The sequence below is a fragment of the Sorex fumeus genome, unplaced genomic scaffold, assembly GCF_029834395.1.
Source record: "Sorex fumeus unplaced genomic scaffold, SorFum_2.1 ptg000033l, whole genome shotgun sequence".
Lineage (NCBI taxonomy): Eukaryota > Metazoa > Chordata > Mammalia > Eulipotyphla > Soricidae > Sorex > Sorex fumeus.
In genome coordinates, this window is record NW_026606090.1 from 16,075,789 (window position 1) to 16,099,202 (window position 23,414).

The 23,414-nt window shown below is 40.3% G+C and overlaps 2 protein-coding genes across 9 annotated transcripts in view; one reads left to right on the top strand and one right to left on the bottom strand.

Moving 5' to 3' along the window:
- HOOK3 (hook microtubule tethering protein 3) overlaps positions 1-14,149 on the bottom strand; it is a 93,055-nt gene extending 78,906 nt beyond the window's left edge. For both annotated transcript variants that reach the window (XM_056116869.1, XM_056116868.1), the window contains exons 1-2: positions 13,968-14,149; positions 8,555-8,640 (exon numbers count right to left, since the gene is read on the bottom strand). In XM_056116869.1, the coding sequence (XP_055972844.1) occupies positions 8,555-8,640; positions 13,968-14,024 (143 nt within the window). In that variant the 5' untranslated portion in view covers positions 14,025-14,149. The remainder of the gene's footprint in view (positions 1-8,554; positions 8,641-13,967) is intronic.
- Positions 14,150-14,631: 482 nt separating this feature from the next.
- RNF170 (ring finger protein 170) overlaps positions 14,632-23,414 on the top strand; it is a 36,274-nt gene continuing 27,491 nt past the window's right edge. For 2 of the 7 annotated variants that reach the window (XM_056116877.1, XM_056116879.1), the window contains exons 1-2: positions 22,917-23,048; positions 23,216-23,338. Coding sequence is in view for 3 of the 7 variants with exons in the window: in XM_056116874.1 (XP_055972849.1) it covers positions 22,912-23,048 (137 nt within the window). In the remaining 4 variants the exon portion in view is untranslated. Of the gene's footprint in view, positions 14,778-14,873; positions 14,984-18,405; positions 18,438-22,902; positions 23,049-23,215; positions 23,339-23,414 lie in introns of those variants that run through there. The other 5 variants (XM_056116876.1, XM_056116878.1, XM_056116874.1 and 2 more) reach the window with 4 other exon arrangements.

Below are 23,414 nucleotides of genomic sequence, written 5' to 3' on the forward strand. Positions count from 1 at the left end.
GAATCCCATATGGTCCCCTAGACTGCCAGGAATAATTTCTGAGTGCAGAGCCAGGAAAAACCCCTGTGCATCACTGGGTGTGACTCAAAATGTAAAACAAACAAACAAACAATAACAAACCCCCAAAACAGCAGCACAACTTTTACTTATTTCCAGTGACACATCTATTTTATTGTAACTTATGTATCAACCATAGTTAAAACTAAAAAATAAAAGTCTACTGATTTTAAACCCTAGTGTAATTTCATTGAAATATTGTTTACTGGCACAGAAACTAAATAGTAAATTTTACTTCTACTGCTGAAAGGATTTAAGCACTGTAATATTCTTATAGAATTACCCCAAGTCAACATGGGATTCAACCCAATATAATCATTTTCATTTCTCAAAATGGCATTCTGGGATTTGTCAAATGTTGAGATCTCTTATAGATATATTGATTCTTGGGTCTATTTTCTAATTATCTGCTAATTATATGAAAATAATCATTTTGATCCCCTGCCAAGAAATACATATTGGAATATATATAAATTGAAATTATATGTAATTTCACATTTCACATTATATATTATCTGTGAAATATATATAGATAATATATTATATATTATCTATATAATGTGAATCACATTATATATTATCTGCTAATTATATGAAAAAAATCATTTTGATCCCCTGCCAAGAAATACATATTGGAATATATATAAATTGAAATTATATGTAATTTCACATTATATATTAGAGCAAAAATAGAGCAAATTAAATTATACTTGGTGTTCACTGTCAATGCACTAAGGGCTTTAATGATGGCAACCCAGTGTACTATTTTAAAAAGCACTATTTATAGTTTGACCTTGATTTTATTTCCTTGGGTCTCATCTACTTTTTTTCCCTCTTGAACTCTAAACAAACTTCTTGATATAAATTCTAAAGATAGGCAAAAGAGAGCTTACTACTTCAACCTTACTCCTTAAATCAGTATCTGGTATAATTATACCAGTAGTTTCTGGTACTGAGCGCCCATAATCCTTAGAATTTCCCAACAGGAGGGTCTTTCTTAATTCATACATGATTATTCCTTTACAAACCATCTGTAAATCATGAAGTTATGCTAAAAAGGCTATTCCCTCTGGGACTCTCCAGAGTTTCAGGATGAAACTGGCTGATCCCAGAAGAACCTGGGTCAGAACTTTCAGCTTCAGCTCCTGTCCACTAGAAAGGAATTAGATGGTGAGTTCAAGTGCATGGCAAATGATTTCATCATGGCTATGTAACATAACTGCTCAAAACAGAAATCAGAACGAGGACTCAGGAAGAGCTGCACTGGTGTGCCTGGAAAAAGTATAAAAATGCTACCCCAAACCCATACCTTGTTTCATACCTCTCTTTCACAACATTCCCCAGATGCATAATTTATAATGATATGATTTGTAATTTATGATAATCATAAGTACAGTGTATCTTGCGGTTTTCCATATTTCTTAGAAATGGTAAAACCAAGGGGGGTGGGTGGTTTATGGAAAATAACGTATTAGTAGTTGGTAAGGCAGAGAAGTGTGCATGCACTGAGAAATGTATGTCCACCAGGCATCTAAAGTAGAAATGGTTGTGTGTGACTGAAGCCTTAACCTGAGGGGTCTACACTAAATCTGGGTAGCATCAGAATCAAAAGACTACTCTTAACTTGTAGAGTTTGTGTTAATTCAGAGAGTTGATGTCAGAATTATAGAATGTCCTGTTGGGGCCAGGGGAATTGCTGATGAAAAATAATAGCAATAAACTCTGGGAGATAAATGAAACCTAAGCACAAAAATTTGTAAATCTATAACTGTACCTCATGGTGTTTCACTAACAAAAATTTAAAAAGAAATGTAAATGATGGAGAATGGGCACTGGTGGAGGGATGGGTACTGGATCATTGTATAACTGAAACCAAAGCAAAATTTTTTAAGTCTACAACTGTGCCTCATGGTGTTTCACTAATAAAAATTTTTAAAAAATTATAAGAAAAATGAAAAATTCACCTGCTGCACTAAAAAAAAAGAAAATTGCTTCTTAAAAACTTCAAAGTCAAATTTTATAATTTCATATTCATTCATTTAACCAGCATTTCTAGAAACACCTCAGTAGTTATTAGAGCAGAACAACAAGATGGTGGTGACATGAATAGGTGATCAGGCGAGACCATCCTGGGAAATTGGTAAGTATCAGTAAAGGCCTCCAGGTGGTAAGGGAGAATGCCACGTAGACAGCTCACCAATGAGACAAGAGAAAAGTCAGGACCCAAGGCACAGGATGATGAGTGAAACAGGGCACAATGTAGGATTCTAAGCAGAAAATGACTTACAAACATAAAGAGAAGTAGACTACTATGATGAACAATCATAGTTCATAGGAACTAAATATTCTGCTACATTAGCTCCCTGTGGTGACAAGCAAAGGAAACAACTCTAATGTGCACAGTACCAGCCTCCTCTTGTGACCTATCAAACTGCTAGACGCTGCATGAGCTAATAGCTGGCTCCTCATGTCTACAGGGAAACTTTACGATTAAGAGATTAAATAAACTCTAGTCTTTATATCCTCCCCAATAGAAACAGCTCGTGATAAAATGAACTCTGTAGATCAAGGGATTGTTTTCAACGTATAAATAGAGCTTTTACTTAACCAATTAAGAACAACACTAAAAGGAACCTCTTTTACTTAAAAACATGAAAAATTAATAAAATGGGTCAGAGAGATAGTACAGAGGCTAGGGTGCTTTGCCTTGCATGCAGCTGTGGTCATGATCCTGGATTGAATGCTTGATGCTACAAGGCATGGCCTCTAAAAAAAGACCCAGAATTACAGAGGGTTGGCAGGGATGTTAGGGGGCGGGCGGGGAAGGGACCCTCATTTACTGTTGGTGGGAACACAAACAAGTTCAGTCTGTATAAAGAGTAGCATAGAAATTCCTCAAGAATGAAAAATAAAGAGTCAGAAAGGTATGTCATGGCTGTGGGTGCTAGAGACTGGATTCCACCCCACCCTACCATGGTAGTCTTCTGAACATTCAGAAGTGACTTCTGACAGAAAGGATGTATATAAAAATCAACAAATCAAGAGAAATGACAACGTTCAATGGAAACAGACTCAGTGTAGAACAACAGAATTGAGGTTCCTGAGGGGAAGAGAGAAGGGAAAGGATCTTAGGGACTGTGGTGGAGGGTTATTAGCACTTTGGGAGGTATCGTATGGTAACACTGCAACTCTATAACATACAAACATTTATATTCTTGAAGACTAATTTTACCTCAGCAAATAGCTCTTTTAAAGAAAAATAGCAATTATTCTTTCTGTGCTTGTAATTTACCTGTATGAACTGAGGCCACTGTGAAAGTGGATGAGATATTCGGAGAAAAACTGTTCATTGTTCCCTGTTCTAGGTCATTAGTTTGTCTCTAAATAACCTCTTTAATACATTCTTTTACTAAACTGTGAATTTTTTTCACAGCAAGATCTCTAAATTATTGTCAAAATAATTAGACAGTTTTAGTCCTAAAAGTTCTTTTACCTCTAAAAAACAATACAGATAAGTATGTATATGTGTGTATGTGTGTATATATATATATATATATACACACACACATATATACACGCACACATACACACATATAAGATTGTATGAGGATATGTTTCAGTGGGGGAGAACGTTTACCTTTCATACCCAAGGCTGTGAATCTAATTCAAGGCTTTCCCACATGCTGAGTATAATCCTGTCAACACTGCTGCTGTGATCACTGGGGCATAACAAAGCATGCGTCCTTAGGCATATAACAACTCAAGTGTGTGTGAACACCACAATGGTAGCACTGAAATTAAGTGTGCAACCCATGTCATCACAACAATAACAAGAAAGGATGCCCCCTGCCAAATCACCTGCACAAATACATAAATTTAAGTAAGACACTTTCCAGTTTAAACACAGATCTGGTATCATACTTAATATAGAGATACTCCCAGGATAACATTTAATACTCTGTTGATATTTTGATGTCCTACATTTGCCTTAAAGTCTTTTTGGTTTGTCCATGTATAGTCTAAGAATCATGCATTCCATCTACTTTTGAAACTGTGGTAAATACACCTAACACTGAAATCTTACTGCTCAGTAGATTTTGGGTTTTGTTCTTTTTAGATTTCGGACCACACCTGGCTATGCTCAGGGCTTACTATTGGCTGTTCTCAGGGATTTCTCCTGGTGGAGCTTGGAGGAGCCACCAGAGGTATGTGGTGCCAATTGAAAACAGATTTTCAATTGCAGAATACTTTCATACCTTCATACAATTGCAATACTTTCATACAGCACTGTTGACTCTACACATAATGTTTTCTTGCTTGCTGTTAACTCAGCTGGATCCACCCACTACCTCGGATCCTGCCCATCTCTCTTCTGTCTCCTAGCACCAGGAGTGGCCCTGAGTCTCCAGGGCGGGATGGGGAGAGGGGGGGGAACCAAAAAAAACCCAAAAGTTTTGTTGTGATAAGAAGAAATGGAATAAATAACAAAAATGGGATGGTGAGAAATATTTTTAAAGATAACAGAAGCAACTGAAACCCTCTGATGAAGTGGCAACTACTGATTCTTTGTAATGTGCCTATCAAGGTGACAAGGCAGGGGTGAAGGAGACGTTACTGGGCCTGCTTGAGCAACTCGGTGAATAACGGGAGGACAGTGCTACAGTATTCGTATGAGAAAGATGCCAATCTGAAAAGGCAATGTACTGTATGGTTCTATGACATCTTAGAAACCAGAGAAATTTCATTAATGAAAACATACTAAGGGAGTACGGTGCTGCCCAGCAGATCAACCTGTACCTGTGGGGTGAGTATATCAGCAGCCTGATGGAGCCTTCAGGCTTCCTGATACCCCAAAATTGCTGCTGTGCCTCTGGTTGGACCCCAACAACTTGGGACCAAGTACTCCTAGAAATTAACAGCTAAAGTTAGATATGTGGGAGTCATGCCTACAAACCACCTCGGGCTTAGCTATGCAAATTCATTTATCGGCTTTGCTTCAGAAACCCACAAAAAAAATCTCGAAAGAGATCAAAATCATGTCATTTAAGTGCATTAATGGCATGTTAAAGAGATGTTTCTTAAAACATTAAAAAAACTTTAGAATTCCAGGAGCATGTGGCCGCTTTCATGGCCGCATGACATCTGAACTATTCATAACAAGCAATACAAAATAAATTATTTAGCATCTGCCTATGGGCAGGTTTGGGTGGCAGTGAGAAAATTTTAAATAATGGTGGTGGGAAGGTGTAATGGTGTTGGGACTGGTGTTGAAATGTTGAGTATAAAAAATTATTGTGACCAACTTTAAGAAAATAAAATGAAAAAAAAAAAGCATACTTAGATCCATTTATAATTTCTAGTAAAACTAGGGAAAAAATGCAGTTTTTTCACTAATTAGTTCAGAAAAAATGAAAACACTTTTCTCTGCACTCAATCTCTACTGGTTTAACTCACACCTTTCTGTTCCCTCTGCTGGTTGATAAAAGTTCTTCTAATCTTAGGCTACTCATTTTTTTCTTCTTTCCCCACACTTCCCTAGGTAACAAATTCAGTGTCTTCCAGTTAGAGATACCAAATTTGGTATCTCTAGTTTGTACTCTTATGAACTATCAACCAGTTCACGAATAGAGATAAATAACCTTTTCCATCTCTTGCCAACTCTAACTTGGAGTTTTCTGCTGATGTCTCAATACCATTCAGATTCAGTGTCTCGCAGACTAAATTCATGAGGGGCCCAGGGAATTGTTCAAAGGCTGAGTCTCTCTGCCTTGCAATCCTGATGCTATGAAATCAATATTCGGTGCTGCTCACATGTACTATGCACAATTCGGACAGATCTTGCATCTGGGACCCTCCCCCAGCACTGATATGTGTACCCCAGCAAGTACATGTAAACACTGTCCTCCTGTTGTTCACTGATTTGCTCGAGCGGGCCCAGTAACGTCTCCATTTTTGAGACTTGTTGTTACTGTGTTTGGCATATCAAATATATCCACGGGTAGCTTGCCAGGCTTTGCCGTGCGGGCGAGATACTCTCGGTAGCTTGCCAGGCTCTCCGAGAGGGGCAGAGGAATCGAACCCGGCTCGGCCGGGCTAGCTGTGCACAAGGCAGACGTCCTACCGCTGTGCTATCGCTCCAGCCCCAGTACACGTATGAGTATCATAATCAAAGGAGTGCTACAAACCCTGGCAAGCAGATATGCAATTAAGATATAATCTAGAGTGTGTGATGCTTGGTGAACAAAACTAAATGTATGAAACTTCACATCAATTGTAGCAATAAAGGGAAGGGAAGATAGAAAATAAAACAAAACAAAAACCCCAAACTATATTCATAATACATCCAGCCCTGGCTCGCAGAAAATCCCTTTTCAGCATTCTCACATATACACACCCTATTCCATGTAGGTTTTTAAATTAGTAATTTAAATATCTATTTGTACATCTTCCATTTATTCACCTACCCACATCTCAATCGTCGAAATTTGATTTTCTGTACCACTGTCATTCTATCATGCACTTGTCTTCATTTCCTTTACCACCTCCTAGTCCAAAATACCATCTTCTCCCTTTTGATTACTACAAATTTCTTGCCAATCTGATCATCCAACATCATTTTGGCCTCTTCCAGTTAATTTTATACCTGCAGCCAGAGAATTTTGAAAATATTAACTCGTTAACATTCTTACCACCCTCAAAATTCAGCTGCTTCTCAGTGTACTTTCTTGTCTGACTCCATCTGCCTTTCCATGCGCCTTCCCTTCTGCTTTGGCCAGTTAAACCTTCTTTCCTACTTTAGGAGTAGACACAACATTCCATTAAGTCTGCAAATATTCCTTCCTTGACAAGAAATCTATGACCTACTATTTTGGGTTTACTCTTCCTGGAACTAAGTTAAAAAGAACTCTTAAAAATTTTCATAACTACACTATATTCTCATCTGTAGTAGCTGCTACACTAGCAAATTTTCCTTTATGGCAAATTAAAATCTGTTGCCCATTCGCTCATTCTCCTTAATTCACTCCTCTCCCTTAAAAACACCCTGTTGCAAATATTGTGCCTTTTGTGGCTCTCAACTTTCTATGACCAACTCTGGATGCAAAATGAATTTCAAATTGACAAAGGAGGGATTAAAATTTTTTTAATATATTTTATACATTTAAAATATGTAAATAAAATTTACAACATAAATCTCAAGAGATTATGCTGAGTTTAAAAAATCAAATGTGAAATGTAGATACTATATTCATTGTTAGGATATTCAAGAACAGGAAAAACTAGTTAATGGCATATAAATCAGAATCATGACTATCTTTTAAGGAAGAAGTATTCATTAGGGAGAGAGGGAGGGACATACACACCCACAAATAATTTCTAAGAACTTCAGTGAACTCTAAAAACCCTCAAAACCATTTAAGGGCTTAAGATAAATAGGGTACCACTCAGAGGTGACCATGAAAATCACAAGCTCTCACAGAGATCATCTTATTTTCAGAGTCTACAGTCATGGCTGGGGTCAGGTTTCAAATGAGCATTCTCGAGGTCTCTCTAAGTCTGTGTGCCTATACACATACCATGCACGTAAGTTGCAAAACTGACATTAGTTTTCAAGTACAAGCCCCCAATTCCAAAGGCAAACAGACTCTCTGAAATGGTAAGCAACACTAGAATCTACTTGATTCTCAAAAGAACTAAAGGCAATAACAGCTAATCATATGCAGATTTTTAATATCGAGTCGATAGCTAAGTGCTCAGGTCTTCAAATGACAAAATTATCTCCCCAAATCACTTTGACTCCAATCACCTATGAAATTGACATCACACCAAATTTACCATCATCATGTTTTCAAAGTAGAAGAAAATAAGGTATGTCTTTAATCACTGTCACTGTTCATCGATTTGCTCGAGCAAGCCCAGTAACGTCTTCATTGTGACAACTGTTACTGTGTTTGGCATATCGAATACATCACGGGGAGCTTGCCAGGCTTTGCCGTGCAAGCGACATACTCTTGGTACATGGCCGATCTGAGTTCGATGTCTTTAATATTCCAAATAAATATTTATTTTCTTTTATCAGTCAATAAACACAAGCAACCATGATGTAGACAAACAGTAAGAAAATGGTTTAAACACTTATCTATCAAGAATGGCATTTTCATATGACTTAACCCAAGCCAGGTACTACCCTAGATGCTAGAACGTAACAATGGACAACACAAATTCTCTGCCATTCTCTGGAGTCTGGAGTTCATATTGTATGTATGCCTGTGTGTATATTTGTAGAAAGGTAAAGAGTATACAGCAGGTATATGGTACACCAGTTAGTGTTATGTAGGCAATGAGTACTCAAACAAGTATGTACCATCACAATTACTGCTACTGCTTACAGTTCTTATTCTACTTGTAGCATCTATTTCACACAAACTCTTAATTTTTTATATGTGCTTTGGATGTTACATACATACACATACATATATAATAAACAATTTATTCTTACATCTTTTGAAGAACCTGGGCCATCACAACCCCATTCGTTAAATCTTCCACAGTCTGGCATGGTGCTTCCACATTAAAGGTCTGGATCTAAGGAGAAAAAAAGGAAGAAAATGATCCACATTCAATTCTCTTTATATATTCTCTATGTGCCTTTCGGTGATCATGCTACCCTGGGAGTTGGAATTAATTTTTTTGCTTGTTTGGGGAGGATACCCAACAGTGCACAGGGCTTACTGCAGGTTCTGCAGCCAGGGATCACTCCTGGTGGACTGGGGATGGGGACAGGCAGGAGACCCAAGACCATATAAGGCACCAGGTCAGCTAGGTGCAAGGCAAGGGCCTTATCCCCTATACTATATCTTTACTCCTTATTTTGATTTTTAAATGCATTTTGAATTAGAAAAACTTAACACAAATGTACTTTCTATATTAAATTACTTCTATAAGTAAGCTCATGGAGCTAGACAATAATAATAATCAGTAATACAACCAGGATTTAATAGGAAATAAATCACAAACAGATGCAGGCATGTATAGCTTATAGGAAGTAAAAACAAAGATCAGAGGAGAGAGTAGGATGCAATTAAGCAATGAAAAGCAGTCTGATATGGAAAAGGTGAAGAGAAAAAGAAGGAAAAAGTGATACATGGTTAAATAAGTAGGCAACATTGTGTAAAAGTCTAATCCATAGTAGGTCTTTATTTTAAAAGCAATAGAGAGATTTTAAGCAAGGCCATGAGTTTTGTAGTGTTTGAATTTGTAGTATTTAAAGTTCATACTGCTACAGTGCTAAGTAAGCACTGGAGGGAGAGGCTGGTGGTGGCACCGGTGCCAGAACATAGTATGTCTAAAGCTCAACTTTGTAAATCACCACGTCTTAAAAAATAAAAAATTAAAAAATTTCAGGACATGAATTAATTAAAAAACTCAAACACACTGAAGTTATTACTAGGCTGGGGAAGACAGCACAAAATACTGGAACACACACCTTGCATGCTTGAGGGCCCAAGATTAATCCCTGGCACCCACTAGTTCAATACTCAGCACCTTATGGTTCTCTAAGCATCTCTCAGGATAATCCTAGAGGTCCTCAAGCACTTCTGGTGTGTCCTCAGCACTATTGGGCCTAATGAGTATTGCACCGCTGGGATGTCGTGTTGACCCAGTTGACCAAGTATTATGGTAGTGGCCTGGACCCCTGAGAACTATTTGGGAGCCCCCCAGCCCTTGCAAAAAAAAAAAAACCCAAAACAAAAAACCCACAACCTATCACCTGCCAGTGCTAATATACTGAGTTAACATCTCTATTTCAGACTAGAATAAGAATAAAAATTAAAGAGTGTGAATGGTCATTTTCTTTTATAACCCTAAGACGCTCTTTTAATAGCTCCCTACCTCCACCTCACCTCATCACACAAAAGTACGAGAAGAATAAGAGATGAAAGCACTGAAAATTAGTATCTCTAGAACAAGTGGGTTTTCAACTAGGGGCATTTTCACTCCCTAAGAAACAGTTTAGGTTTTAACAGTTTAGGTACCATTGGCATCTAGGAAGTAAGTTTCAGGGATGTTACTATGCTATGTCCTACAACACAAGACTCACATAAAACAATTATCCAGGCCCAAATGTTAATGCTAAGGTTGGGGCCAGGAATACAGATCAGTAGTAAAAGTTGCCTTGGCAGGTGTGAGGCCCAAGGTTTCAACCCAGTATCACAAAAAATAAAATGAAGAGAGGGGGAGGGAGGGAGTAAGGGAGGGAGGCAGGAGGAGGGAGGGAGTAAGAGAGAGAGAGAGAGAGAGAGAGATCAAAACAAAAAAACTTCTGGTCTCATGCATGCAAAGGCAAGGCAAGGCAAGGCAAGTGCTCTATCATCACTAAGTTTCTTCCCTGGCCTAGCAGTCTCCAAGTACTTCCAAGTCCTGAGACACCCAAAATAGCATTACATAAAAACAAACAAACAAAAATCCTTAGAAATGCAAAATATCAGATCATAGCTCAGACCTTCAAGTCCTTCAATAATGCTGATCAATACTAAACCCAACAAATCACTTTATAGTGTTTAACTGGATGCAATTGAAACACAACAGTGAAATTACTTCCTGCAAGTCACCCAGTGAGAATGAAACAATTGCAGAACTTATACTCCTATTATGCTAAAATAACTTTTGATTTAAAAAGTGAATACGATCCCCACGTTTCACCAGACGTGATCCCTGAGCGCAAAGCCAAAACTAAGCCTTAAGCACCGAAGGATATGACCCCTCCCCAAAATAAGAAAATTAAAGCTTAAAGATGTATTTTATCTTCTATACATCTGTTAGGCACAGCAGAATGGAATGAGGAAGATACCATTATAGAACAATATTCCATATGAAATTTATAAGAATATTAAATTTAGTTAGCACTGCTAGATTTCATAGAAGAAATTTATTGAGCCTATTAAATGATTCTTTAAAAAAAAAATCAAAAAAAATTTTTGGGTCACACCCCGCAGTACTCTGGGCTTACTCCTGGCTCTGTGCTCATAAATTACTCCTGGAGGGTTTGGGGGACCATATGGAATGCTGGGGATGGAACCTGGGTTGACCATGTGCAAGGAAAATATCCTACCTGCTGTACTACTACTCTGGCTCCTAAAATGATTTTTTTTCACTTAAGTTTTCTTGTCTAATTGTTAACTAATAGCATTCCAGATTTTTCTGGTTTTACAGTTTCTAAAACTAAATAAAGAACAATCTTCACACGTACATTTCAAGAAATAGGTCTTTAGAGGCATAATATAGGCAAGGCAAATTTTCTAAAGAGGTAAGAAACATTTGACTTAGAGGGTGGGGCTAGGAGTATAATGGAAAAATTCAAGCACATCCTGCTGAACTTGCTCGCATAAACTTGGATGTGGAAGTTAAGCTTAAGATGTTTTCCAATGGTAGGATGTTACTTTGTCTTTTCATAAGTATTCCTTTCAATAACAACAAAATCAGAACATTTTGTCCTTGGACCAGCAAACTGATACAATAGCAAAATCAGTCAGCATTTGGGGCAATGAGACTTTTCACAGAAATAAATTCTGCACAGGTGGATATTAGTTATCCCTTTAAGCATCTTAGTTTTTATTATTTTAACCATTTCTAGTGGAATAATTTCTAAGATTTACTATATATCTAAACTAAATGCTATGTAATAAAAATAAAGATCCGACATTCAGAATCCTAAGTATGATATTCAGTAACTGAATAGGGAGCCTCTTTAAGGCATCAAGACTGTCTGTCAGCCCAAAGACTAACTGGTTCAGAATGAACTTTCAGTCTCTGACACCGACAACTGTGTTCGTCTGTTTGTTTGCTTGGTTTTGCTAAGTGTTACAGTCAACTTATAATTTGCCGTAAGTGAAGAAACCACATACCTAACTAAAAGTTTATGTAAATTAGAAGAAATTATTTTAAATAAGTCTTCTCTTTGGAGTATATCATGTACTTTTTAGCTCAGCATATAATTTGGGATTTATATTTAGTTATTAATCTGGGCTCAAGGGTATGAGGTGAGAAATGACATTAAATGTCCATTTTCAGCAACCAAAAAATAAGGATTGGCGGTAAGTGGGAGACCGGAGGTAACAGTCAGAGGCCTTGGACACAGAGGTGGCATATCCAAACCACAGAACCAACAAAACTGAAACTTTGAGGTCTAAACTATAGCAATCTAATTTTAAAACATGCTTGTCAATGAGGCAGGCTGGAAGGTGGGAGGGAAACTGGGGACAGTGGTGGAAAAATGTTGAGGCTGCTGATGGGATTGATGTTGGAAGAGTGCATGCCTGAAATGCAACTATGAATAACTTTGTAAATTGTGGTGCCTTAATCATTTTTATTAATTGTGCAAAAAATTAATTCCACACGAACATTTATTCTACTTTTTCAATGGATAACTACAAGAGAACAAATCCACTATTTAAACTCAATTTCAATCTGAAACATTTCACTGCACAAGGTTTTTAAATGTTTCCAAATCTCAGAATTGTACAACTCTCTCTGGACTCTGCTCTCCAGTTCTGTCACTGATAATCTCTAATCTTATCAACCAGAATTTTTCCTTGATGATTCTTTCAGTGACATTTCAAAAAAGTCTTTTCTATAAAGCCATATTACTTGGTCTCTACAAGATGATAATTGGGATTGTCTGCTTTCTTGACATTTTATCTTACTCTAAACTGATTCTCCCATGCTGCCTGCTTCAGTCAGGATCCCTTCAAACTTCCTATAACGTTTCTCAAGAAACTATCAAGAGTCACCTTTCTGCAGATGCTCATATATTCCGTTTTGTTTGCATGACTTTTACTACATTTTAAACAATTGCAGTCCTACTTCCGATTCAATTAACTCCTTCATCCCTGTCCTATTTCTGTGTAACAGGGTGGAAGGAACTAACTGCAATGTGAGTCCTAAGTAAACTAAATGCTATTGCAAACTTTCTGAAACCCCACCAGTGGCCTAACATAAAAGTTACAGAATTATTTCAAGTTCTATCACTGTATATGTTGTTTCGGAAGACAAAATTTGATTCATGACATTAGTTATGAAGATACCAGACTACTGTCATCGCCTCTTTTACAACCAACCTAAGGCAAAACTCTAAATCGTTCCTGCCCTCAGGAATGACATCTCCATTCCAGGGATCTGAACTTGTAGCTGCTAACAAGAATTTCTTGGACATCGGTTTTACCTTTGAAATTAATACAAGCACTGCTGCCACCTCTAAAGACGAATAAGATTCTAGAAATGACATTTAGCGTTTCCAGCAATGAGCAACAATCCCCTCCTCCCACAAAAATCACTAGTTTTATCCTATGGCTCTGCAGAACATACACACACCAGTTTGAGAAAATCGTGTCTGCAAACTTCTCTCTCTCTCTCTCTCTGCTTCTCTCTCACACACACACACCCCAAAGTCTGAAAAATAAAACCAACTAATGAAACAAGCGTTTTTGTCCTGCTCTTAAAGGCACGATCGCTGGCATCAGAATTTGACCCGTATTCGCGTACGATGTGATCACGGAGGCTCGGCACCCGGGCTCGGGCTCCCTCACCGACTCCGGCGGCGGCCGTCCGGCCTCGCCGCCTTAATAAGCACCTGCACCGCATCGACTCTCTCCTCGCCTGGCGCGCCTGCCCCCCCGCCTGCCGCGTCCTGCCCTGCCCGCTCCACGGAAAGCCTCATCCTCCGCGGACGTCACAACAAAGGCGCCGGCGTCGGCCCCGGGTCCGAGCGCCGTCCGGGTCGCGCGCCGTCGCGGTGTCCCGGGCCCAGAGCCCTCCACAGCGGCCGGCGGTGTCCTCTCGGGGCGCGGCCCGGCCGCCCGGATGTGACGGCGGACGGCCTGAGGAGAGGGTCCCTCCGAGCCGGGCACACGTACCCAAGTGAGGAGGCTCTCGCACAGCTCCACCCGCTCCACCGACTCCACGCTGAACATCTTCCCCGCGGGGCTCGGCGGCGCCTGCCCGCCCGCCGGAAACCGCGCTGAGGTCCGCGCAGCGCTCCGACCCCGGGCCGCCGACTCTCGCCCCAGCACTGCCGGCCGCCCGCACCGTCACCCCGGGCCCCTCCTTCTCCTTTCACTCGGGGACGCGCGCGCGCGCCCGGCCGCGTCTCCAGCCGCGTCTCCGGCTCCGGCCCCGCCCCCTCTCGCCCCTCCTCTCCCCCCTCCTCCGAGGGCCACTGCGCAGACTCATGCTCCGGGCCACGCCTTCCCGCCGCGCGCGTCTCTGTCCCCAGCCCTTCACAGCCTCCTCCCGAAAGTTACTGCGCAAACTCGCGCGCGCGCGCCCCCAGCCCCGCCCACCGCCCCTCGTCTCCGTCCTCCCCACCGTCTCCTACGGACAGCCACTGCGCAGACTCGCGCCCCAGGCCACGCCTCCCCGCCGCGCTCGCCCCCGGCCTGGCCCCCCGCCCCACAGCCTCCTCCCGACAGCCACTGCGCAGACTCGCGGCCCCGGCCACGCCTCCTCGCCGCGCGCGTGCCCGGTCCCGGCCCTCTGCGTGTCGCGGCGCGCGCGCCTGGCCTCGGCGGCGGCGGGTCCTCGCGGAAGCCAGGCGGTGCGCGTGCGCCCGCGCCGCCCTCCAAATTACCAGAGCCAGCGAGTGGCTGCGGGGAGGGGCGGGGGCGGCCCCGGAACTGGTCCCGGCTCCCGTGTCCGGCCCGGCGAGTAGCCTCGGCTGCGGAGAGGTACGCCCCCTCCCACACGGCGGCCGCGCGGGGGTCGCGGGGAGGGCGGCCCGCGGACGCCGGCCTGTGGAGAGCCGGGAGCAGGACGGCGTGAGGCGCCGCGCAGCGCACACGCGCGGGGAAGGGACAGCCCCACGCCGAGACTAGAGCGGAGCAGCGACGCGGACCCCTCAGCAGGGCCACCACCCTCCCTCCCAGGCACTTCGGTGACCGCTGCTTTTCCTTGTCGCTTTAGGCCCATGTTCTGCCTGTCTGAAGACTATAGTAGACTTTGCCCGTTGAACGATTGTGAGGGGATTCGTGTTATTTAGTAGCTTTCAGTATTAAATTGGGCAATCTAGTTCGTTTTCATTACTATCTAGTATTCCACTGTGTGCTGGTGACATCTGGTATCCTTTCTGCTTGACAGTTATGGGGCTACTAAGAACAATGCTTATACTTTTTTTTCCATAAGCATTCTTATATGTGGATGTTTATGAGACTGTTTAGGATACATGCATGAGATTTGTTAGGTTATAGGGTTAACATAATTTTAGCAGATCGTGATTAAAATTTTTTTGTGATGCTCAAAGTTAATTTCCTCCCAAGTCACATACTTAGCTTTCGTTTGCAGTTCCTGGAGCCCTTCTTTCCATCCCTTTTCCCCATCAAGGTCAGGTTTTATCATTGAGAGTTCAAAACTGAAGAGACGATTGAGTTTTTAAGGGTGCCTTTCACAATACTAGTTAACGGTTCACGTCTGATTATTTTGTAAATATAAAAATAATCTTAACTGGAGTCTTAGTGATTTTTCTTCAAACATTCTCACACTAAGATAGAGAACCCTTTAAAAAATAAGGATAGCACCAGAGAGACTGTCCAGCAAGTTAGTTTGATGACATCTCATCAAAGCTCCTCAGGAGTGATCCCTGAGCTCAAAGCCAGAAGTAAGTAAACCCTGAGCACTGCTGGGTGTGGCCCCCAAATACACCTCCCCCCATTGATAAGTATGTATCTCACCCAACTTTGTTGCCTCTGGATCTTTGTCAAACCAGAGTTCCTACATTCCATGTTAGCTGTTTTTGTAGAATCCCTAATACTCTAAGTGACTATTATCCTTGTGAGGTATCTGAAGTTGGTAAGTACATGTTACACTGACTTACCCTTGAGGTACCACTTGCCTGTGGATGTGGAGTAGATGCTAGCCATTTTTGAAGGGGCTCTGACATAATGAGCACCTCTAATCCAGCTGCTCAGGTTTTCAGAGCATTACCATTGTTGATCTAAACCTCTTTTTCCAAGCTTGACACTTAACGATATAATGGTATTCTTGATGTTTAATTTTGTAGCACCAACTACCCTTAATGATGGAAATTATACTAAAAACCTCTTGATGTAAATGTTGATAGTGTTTACCAAGTATTTTACATAAATAGGTAGAAGTCTTTGAGTTTTTATTTTGGAAGTTCTGGAATTTCTTGTATTTTGCTTTTATGCTTTTGGGTTTTTTTTTCCTTCTGAAAGATCTGGAAAGGATCAAGGAGAGGTGAGTGGTTCTTGTTTTAGGATCTCTCTAATTCTAGTTGGAGGCTACATCTAGTTTTTATTTGATTCAAGTAAAACACAAATGGTAGTATCTTGGATAAAGTGCCCCCAAATTTATTCCAGGAAGTAAATACTAAAACTTTGATTAAAGTTTAGAGGTGCTATGTAGAGCATCTCCGAGGAAGACATTGTTTCCATAAATCTCAAATAATTAAAAACAATACTAGTAACTTTTCCACATTTGGCAGTAGTTTATGACTTAGATTAGATATTCTATTTTCTTACTATTCAGAGAGGTGCCAGGACTCCTGGCTCTGTGCTCCAGGGTGACTTTCAGTGGCACCGAGGAGACCATGTGCAAGTGTCTTGGCCCCTGAACTCTTTCTTTTTTTTTTTATTTTTGGGTCACACCCGGCAATGCTCAGGCACACTCCTGGCTCTGCACTCAGTAATTACTCCTGGTGGTGCTCAGGGATGCTGGGAATTGAACCTGGGTTGGCCTCGTGTGAGGCAAACGCCCTACCCACTGCTATCGCTCCAGCCCCATGAACTATTTCTTAAGCCCTTAGTTCTTTACATGTAATAGAACCTTGCTTTTAGGGTTCATGTAGGTAACATTTAGTGGTCTCTATAGCATGTCATGTTCCCTATATATGACTGCCCTACCTAGGCTCTGAGGTCAGTGTGGGCACTTTGCAGTGTCCTTCATTGAGATCTTCAGAAGGTCCATTAGGAAATAGTGTGACTAGGTTGTTAAGTAAGATTGGGAGTGGAGATGTTTTTAGAACTTTTAGAACTGAAGCCATTTTTAATCTCAAGGAAGGAAGTGAGTTCTGCATTTCAATTTTATTATTAAATACACAAAAACAATTAACTTGAGCTATATCTTGGTAAAGATGAAGGTCTTCTCTCCCTGTCCTGTTCCCTGCTTCTAACCTTTGTATTTATACCTTTCCTGACCTTTCAGTTTTTTTTTTCTATTCCAGAAAATTTAATCAGAAATATGTAGTGGTGGAAGGAACTTATGAAATGCTTAAGTCGAGCTTTTACATTTTGCAGAGATTGAGAGATTCTAAGAGATTGAGGTCGCATTATAGCAGAATTAAAACTGAACTCCCAGGCTATTACAAGTTTAAGCCACAATGCTTGGATTTGACTTGAGAACCTGGGGTATGGGATAAAGGCACTGGTTTATTTTTATTATTTTATTTTTCTTTTTTTCTGGTGGTGCTCAGGGCTTACTCCTGGCTCTATATTCAGGGATCACTCATGGCAGGCTCAGGCACCATGTGGGGTGCAGGGAATAGAAGCTGGTTGGCCGCATGCAAGGCAAAAGCTTTACCCACTGTATTATGGCTCTGGCCCCCAGCACTGTTTAGAAACTATGTCATATCTTCAATTAAAAAAATTATATATTACCTGTCATCTCAGATTGGTCTCTTACCAAAGTTACATGGTGTTAGAAATTTTTGATTACTCCTACAGCTTTTGGGCTGGAGCAATAGCACAGCGGATAGGGCATTTGCCTTGCACGCAGCCAACATGGCCTACCCGAGTTTGATTCCTCCGCCCCTCCCGGAGAGCCTGGCAAGCTACAGAGAATATCTCGCCCACACGGCAAAGCCTGGCAAGCTACCTGTGACTTACTCGCTATGCCAAACACAGTAACAAGTCTCACGATGGAGATGTTACTGGGCCTGCTCGAGCAAATCGATGAATAACGGGAGGACTGTGACCGTGACCTACAGCTTTTAATTTTAAAATAGTGGGGTGGGGATAGGACCCCACTGGTGTATCTTGCCAGTCATTTCAATGTAGTGCGACATGGTGTTGGGGCTTGGAAGCCTTGAGGGCTGTACTCAGTGATGTGAGGGAACCATGTGGCGCCAGGAATCAAACTAACCTCTAGACTATCTTCTGTCCCCTATAGCTCATTTTCAAAAACGTGATTATAAGAGAAAAACTAATGTTAGAAGTTGAAATTTTTAAGGTTCCAACATATAGGTCAGATGCCATCAGTAGTTCTCCATTTAAGAAGCCTGGATTTAAGGCTATCCACACCAGGAAACTGCAAATGACCTTTCTGTTTCTTCCAGAAATTTATCAGCAGTCCCTCCCTCCTTTCTTCTTTCAGTTGTAAGACCATTAAAATTTTTTTGTTTGTTTTGTTTTTCCAGAATTTGTGGAAATAAGTAACATTTCAACAGCATTGGGAACTTTTGCTGTGAAGTAATACAAATGACACGATCATGTATTAAAGTTTGGGGGGAAGTCTCTGAATTATTGGAAGTGTATGAGGTAGTATCTTGAGGATGCAGTTGTGTAAATGGTGAATGCATGCTGCCATATATTTTGTTCTGTTTTGTTTTACTGTAACCATGCGGGGAAGGGGGGGGGGGGAAGATCCCCTGCCTGAACCACTGTGCACGGAGTTCCCCCATTCTTCCTAGATCTGCATGGGTATTCTCCAGGATATCAATTTCTCCCACAGCCCAAAGATAGACACTTAAGTTTCACTGGTCTATCTAAATTGTTCTAGTTGGAACAAGTGTGGGTATGAGTGTGTTTTGTGATGAAGAGCATCCTGTTCAAGGTTGGTGCTCACCTTGAGCTCAGAGCTGTCAAGATAAAATTTAGTCACACATAGCTCTGAACTGGAAAAAGTGGGATGAAAATGATAGAATGCAAATAATTTAACTTTAGAAGTGTTTGAAAGTCATTAGAAAGTTCCTTCATTAGAAAGTTCCTTCATTAAGTTGACTGGGTTTTGTGGTCACAAATATGCCACAGGGAGTTTAAAACTCTTATTTATATCAATTAGCTAATGATAAAATTGGTTTCATTATGTAGTCTCACTTAACGTCATGGTTTCTAAGAACCTGTTGATGACATTAACTGAGAACTGTTAATTGTAATATATACACATATAATTTTGTATAGTAGGATTTAGTCACATTTCCACCATTACACCTGAAAGAAACAAAAAATATCACCAAAATAGTAGGAAGTAGTACTAGAAAGTAGTAAACTGCCTATGCATAGCAGAAAATTCTCACAACTCTGAAGTAAGTAGACTTAGTAATTGAAGGCTACAGATTCTGACACAGGGAATAACATTTTGGTTATGAAGAGTGGCAAGTATTTCTCATAACCTTGAGGATTTTTGACACAGTCATAGCATCTCTAATTTAAAAAGAGGAAGTCTGATGAAATAAAAGTCTAAATTGACCACATGACTCATTTTAGGTAATTTGAGGCTCTTCAATATAAGTTGACTGTTCTTTTTAATAAAAATGAAGTTTTTATTAAATTGTATCTGACAATTTAATTTGTATCTGAGTTTCCCAGTGTGGACCTTAATAATGGATATTTGAAACCTGTCATTAGAAAGTTCCTGATAGACAAAACTATTGCTCTGCATACAGCATATGAAAGCTGTCTTTGATGGGGTCTCCTTGAAAGAGTATGTTATTTTCTTACTAGCATCAGGTTCAGAAACTTTTTAAAGATATAATTATACTCAGTTATCCCTCCTAAAGGCCCTCCCGTTGATCGTCGATTTGCTCGAGCGGGCCCAGTAACGTCTCCATTGGAGACTTTGTTGTTACTGTGTCTGGCATATCGAATACTCTTGGTAGCTTGCCGGGCTCTCCGAGAGGGGCGGAGGAATAGAACTCGGGTCGGCCAAACTCATCTGACAATGGATAGACTTTTAGTACAGTAAGTTCTATAAATAAATCATTCTATTTTATTTTGTTGTTTTCTTAGTTGCAGAAGATACTCCAAGTGAGGCTGGGTGAGGAATCTGTAATCCCAAGGACTGAACCAAGGGCCTCACACAGAGAAGGCCTGTACTACAAGCTGAGCCATGTTCTTCACCTTTAATCTAAATTATTAACAGTCTCACATTTAATTTAACATTTCCTTTTTCTGTGTCTTGAAAGACTACATTTTACTCTCTTGAAACAATTACCTGTTATTTGGATAACTGTGTTTGGGCTATCTCTTCTCATAACTATAGAAATTGGGAATTACCAATATTTGTCTAAATATGTGGGAAGTGCAGTTTAAAGGACAGTTTCATATCCATTTTATCTTCATAAGGAAATGCAAGCTCAGAGTGATTCCATATCCCAGGCAATTCAAAGAATTCTGACCTATAAGCTGAGCTTAGTTCCAGGTGAGGCTAATTGCTTTTAAAGCATTAGGATTTTCATTAGTTCAAGTAGCCTTCGTATAGATAAAAATGTTTATAGCTAAATGTCTTCTGCTTCTTAAATTATGAACACTGGAAGTCAGTCTTATTTAAACTTTTATTAGATGCTACTATTGCTAGGTAATACAGGGATATTTACTATATATAGTCATACATATGTCTATCATTTATTTCTTCCTTATCCATAAATGACAGATTTTATAACACATGGAGTATTATGATAGAGAAGAGTCATGTCTTCAAGTCTTATTTGCTTGAAGAATTGTTTGGCATTACAACTGGTTCACCCCTTTTGGAAAATAGTAGCACTGTCCTCCTGTTCATCAATTTGCTCAAGCAGGCCCAGTAATGTCTCCATTGTGAGACTTCTTGTTACTGTGTTTGGCATATCGAGATACTTTCGATAGCTTGCCCAGCTCTCCAAGAGGGACAGAGGAATTGAATCCGGGTCAGCTGGGCTGGCCACATGCAAGGCAAACGCCCTATTGCTGTGCTATCAATTTGGAAAATAGTATGAATGATTTCCAAAAAATTAAAAATGAGCTCCCATTTGACCCAGCAATACCACTCCTGGGAATATATCCCGGAGAGGCAAAAAAGTATAGTCGAAATGACATCTGCACTCCTATGTTCATTGCTGCACTGTTCACAATAGCCAAAATTTGGAAAAAACCCAAGTGCCCAAGAACAGATGACTGGTTAAAGAAACTTTGGTACATCTATACAATGGAATACTATGCAGCTGTTATAAAAGATGAAGTCATGAAATTTGCATACAAGTCGTTCTACCTGGAAAGTATCTTGCTAAATGAAATGAATCAGAAAGAGAGGGACAGACAAAGACTGCACTCATCTGGGGAATATAGAGTAACAGAATGGGAGACGAACACCCAAGAATAGTTGAGATAAGTACCAGGAGGTCTGCTCCACAGCTTGGAAGCCGGCAGCACGTTCTAGGGGAAAAGGCAGCTCAGATAGAGAAAGGAACACCAAATAAAGGGTGTTTGGAGGACCTGCCCAGGATGGGAGATGTGTGCTGAAAGTATATTGACCGAAAACGATGGCCACTCAATACCTCTATTGCAAACCACAACACCCTAAAGGAAAGAGAGAGCAAAAGGGAATGCCCTGCCACAGAGGTGGGCGGGGTGGGGGGGTGAGAGGGCTACTGGGTTCATTGGTGGTGTAGAATGGGCACTGGTGGAGGGATGGGTTCTTGATCATAGTATAACTGAAATCTAAGCACGAAAGTTTGTAAGTCTACAACTGTACCTCATGGTGTCTCACTAATTAAAAAAATTAAAAATTAAAAAAAAATAAAAGAATTGTTTGGCATTCAAGTAAGGAAACAGTTGGGCCAAAGTGATAGTACAGTGGACAGGCCTTGTACATGGATAACCTGGGTTTCATCCTCAACATTCCAGTGGTTCCCTGAACATCACCAAGAGTATATTCCTGAGCGCAAAGCCAGGAGTAACCTCTGAGCACCCCAGGGTTTGGCCCCAAAACAAAATACACAAAAAGAAAAGAACAGTTGGGCATGAGAAATACCTTTTTACAAAGAGTTTGAGGAAAATTTTAAATTACACAAAATAAGAAATTATAGTAACTTGTAGATAATTTACAGTGTTTTTCTTTTCTTAAAGGAAATAGAATTTTGAAGTCCCTAAAATAACGTCTGAAAAACTTTAAAGAACTTAATCCTCATTAAAGTTTTATTTATATGAGCACTTAACCTACTTTAAGTGAACACTACAACATCAGAAGCATCAGAAGTTCAGGAATAACCAAAATAAAGTCAGTGGGAAGTACTAGTTAACATAGCACAGTGGGTAGGGCGTTCGCCTTACAAGCGGCCAACATGGCCAACCCGAATTCGATTCCTCCGCCCCTCTCGGAGAGCCCGGCAAGCTACCGAGAGTAATCAATATGCCAGACACAGTAACAACAAAGTCTCCAATGGAGATGTTACTGGGCCCGCTCGAGCAAATCGACGATCAACGGGGGGGCCTTTACCTTTATCTTTACCTCTAACAATATGTAAACCAAGAACACACAAACCAAAACATGGAATAAAAGCAGCAATGTTTATTCTTCAAAGCGATTGATCATATATGAGAATTTACTGATAAGAGAATTTTTTTATTGGTTATATCAGATAAATCTGGGGAAACATTTAAGTTTTGCATATTTTTACGAGTTGAAGAAATGACCCAAGTTAAATTAAGTTTTGCCTGTACTATTCAGCTTTTTGTCTGCTCTGAGTGTTGAGGGGTTTTCATTTGTGTTTTTAATGCTAACAGAAGTCAGTTATATTGTTTTTATTCATGTATTTTAGGTTTTTTTCACTATCATTTATAACTTGATCTTTTTCTTTTATCTTTTAGACCTGGAATGGCCAGATACCAAGTTGAAGTTCAGAGTTTGAAACTGGATGATGATTCAGTTATAGAAGGAGTCAGTGACCAAGTACTTGTGGCAGTTGTGGTCAGTTTTGCTTTGATTGCTACCCTGGTATATGTACTTTTCAGGTGAGATTAAAGGAGGAAAGGATTAAAATAATAACTGATTTCTTAACTGCTTCTGGTAATATATATATATTAATGGCAAGTAACAGATTTCTGTGATTGTATATATTTACTAAGGATTTTTGTTTTTCATCACCATGTGTTTTTCTTGTCTTCAACTGTCTTATCAGATGAATTTAAAAAGTACTTATAATTTGAACAAAATTACAACACAGTCTGAGTATCAGAGTAAAAAAGTGTAATTGTCATAATTGAGTCCATCAACTTGCAGGAAAGTCCATCAACTTTTATAGGTAAGTATAAAAAACTTTGACTTTATGTGCGAAAAAAACCTGAAGCCTGGGTTTTTGTCTAAAAGGGAATTAAGGT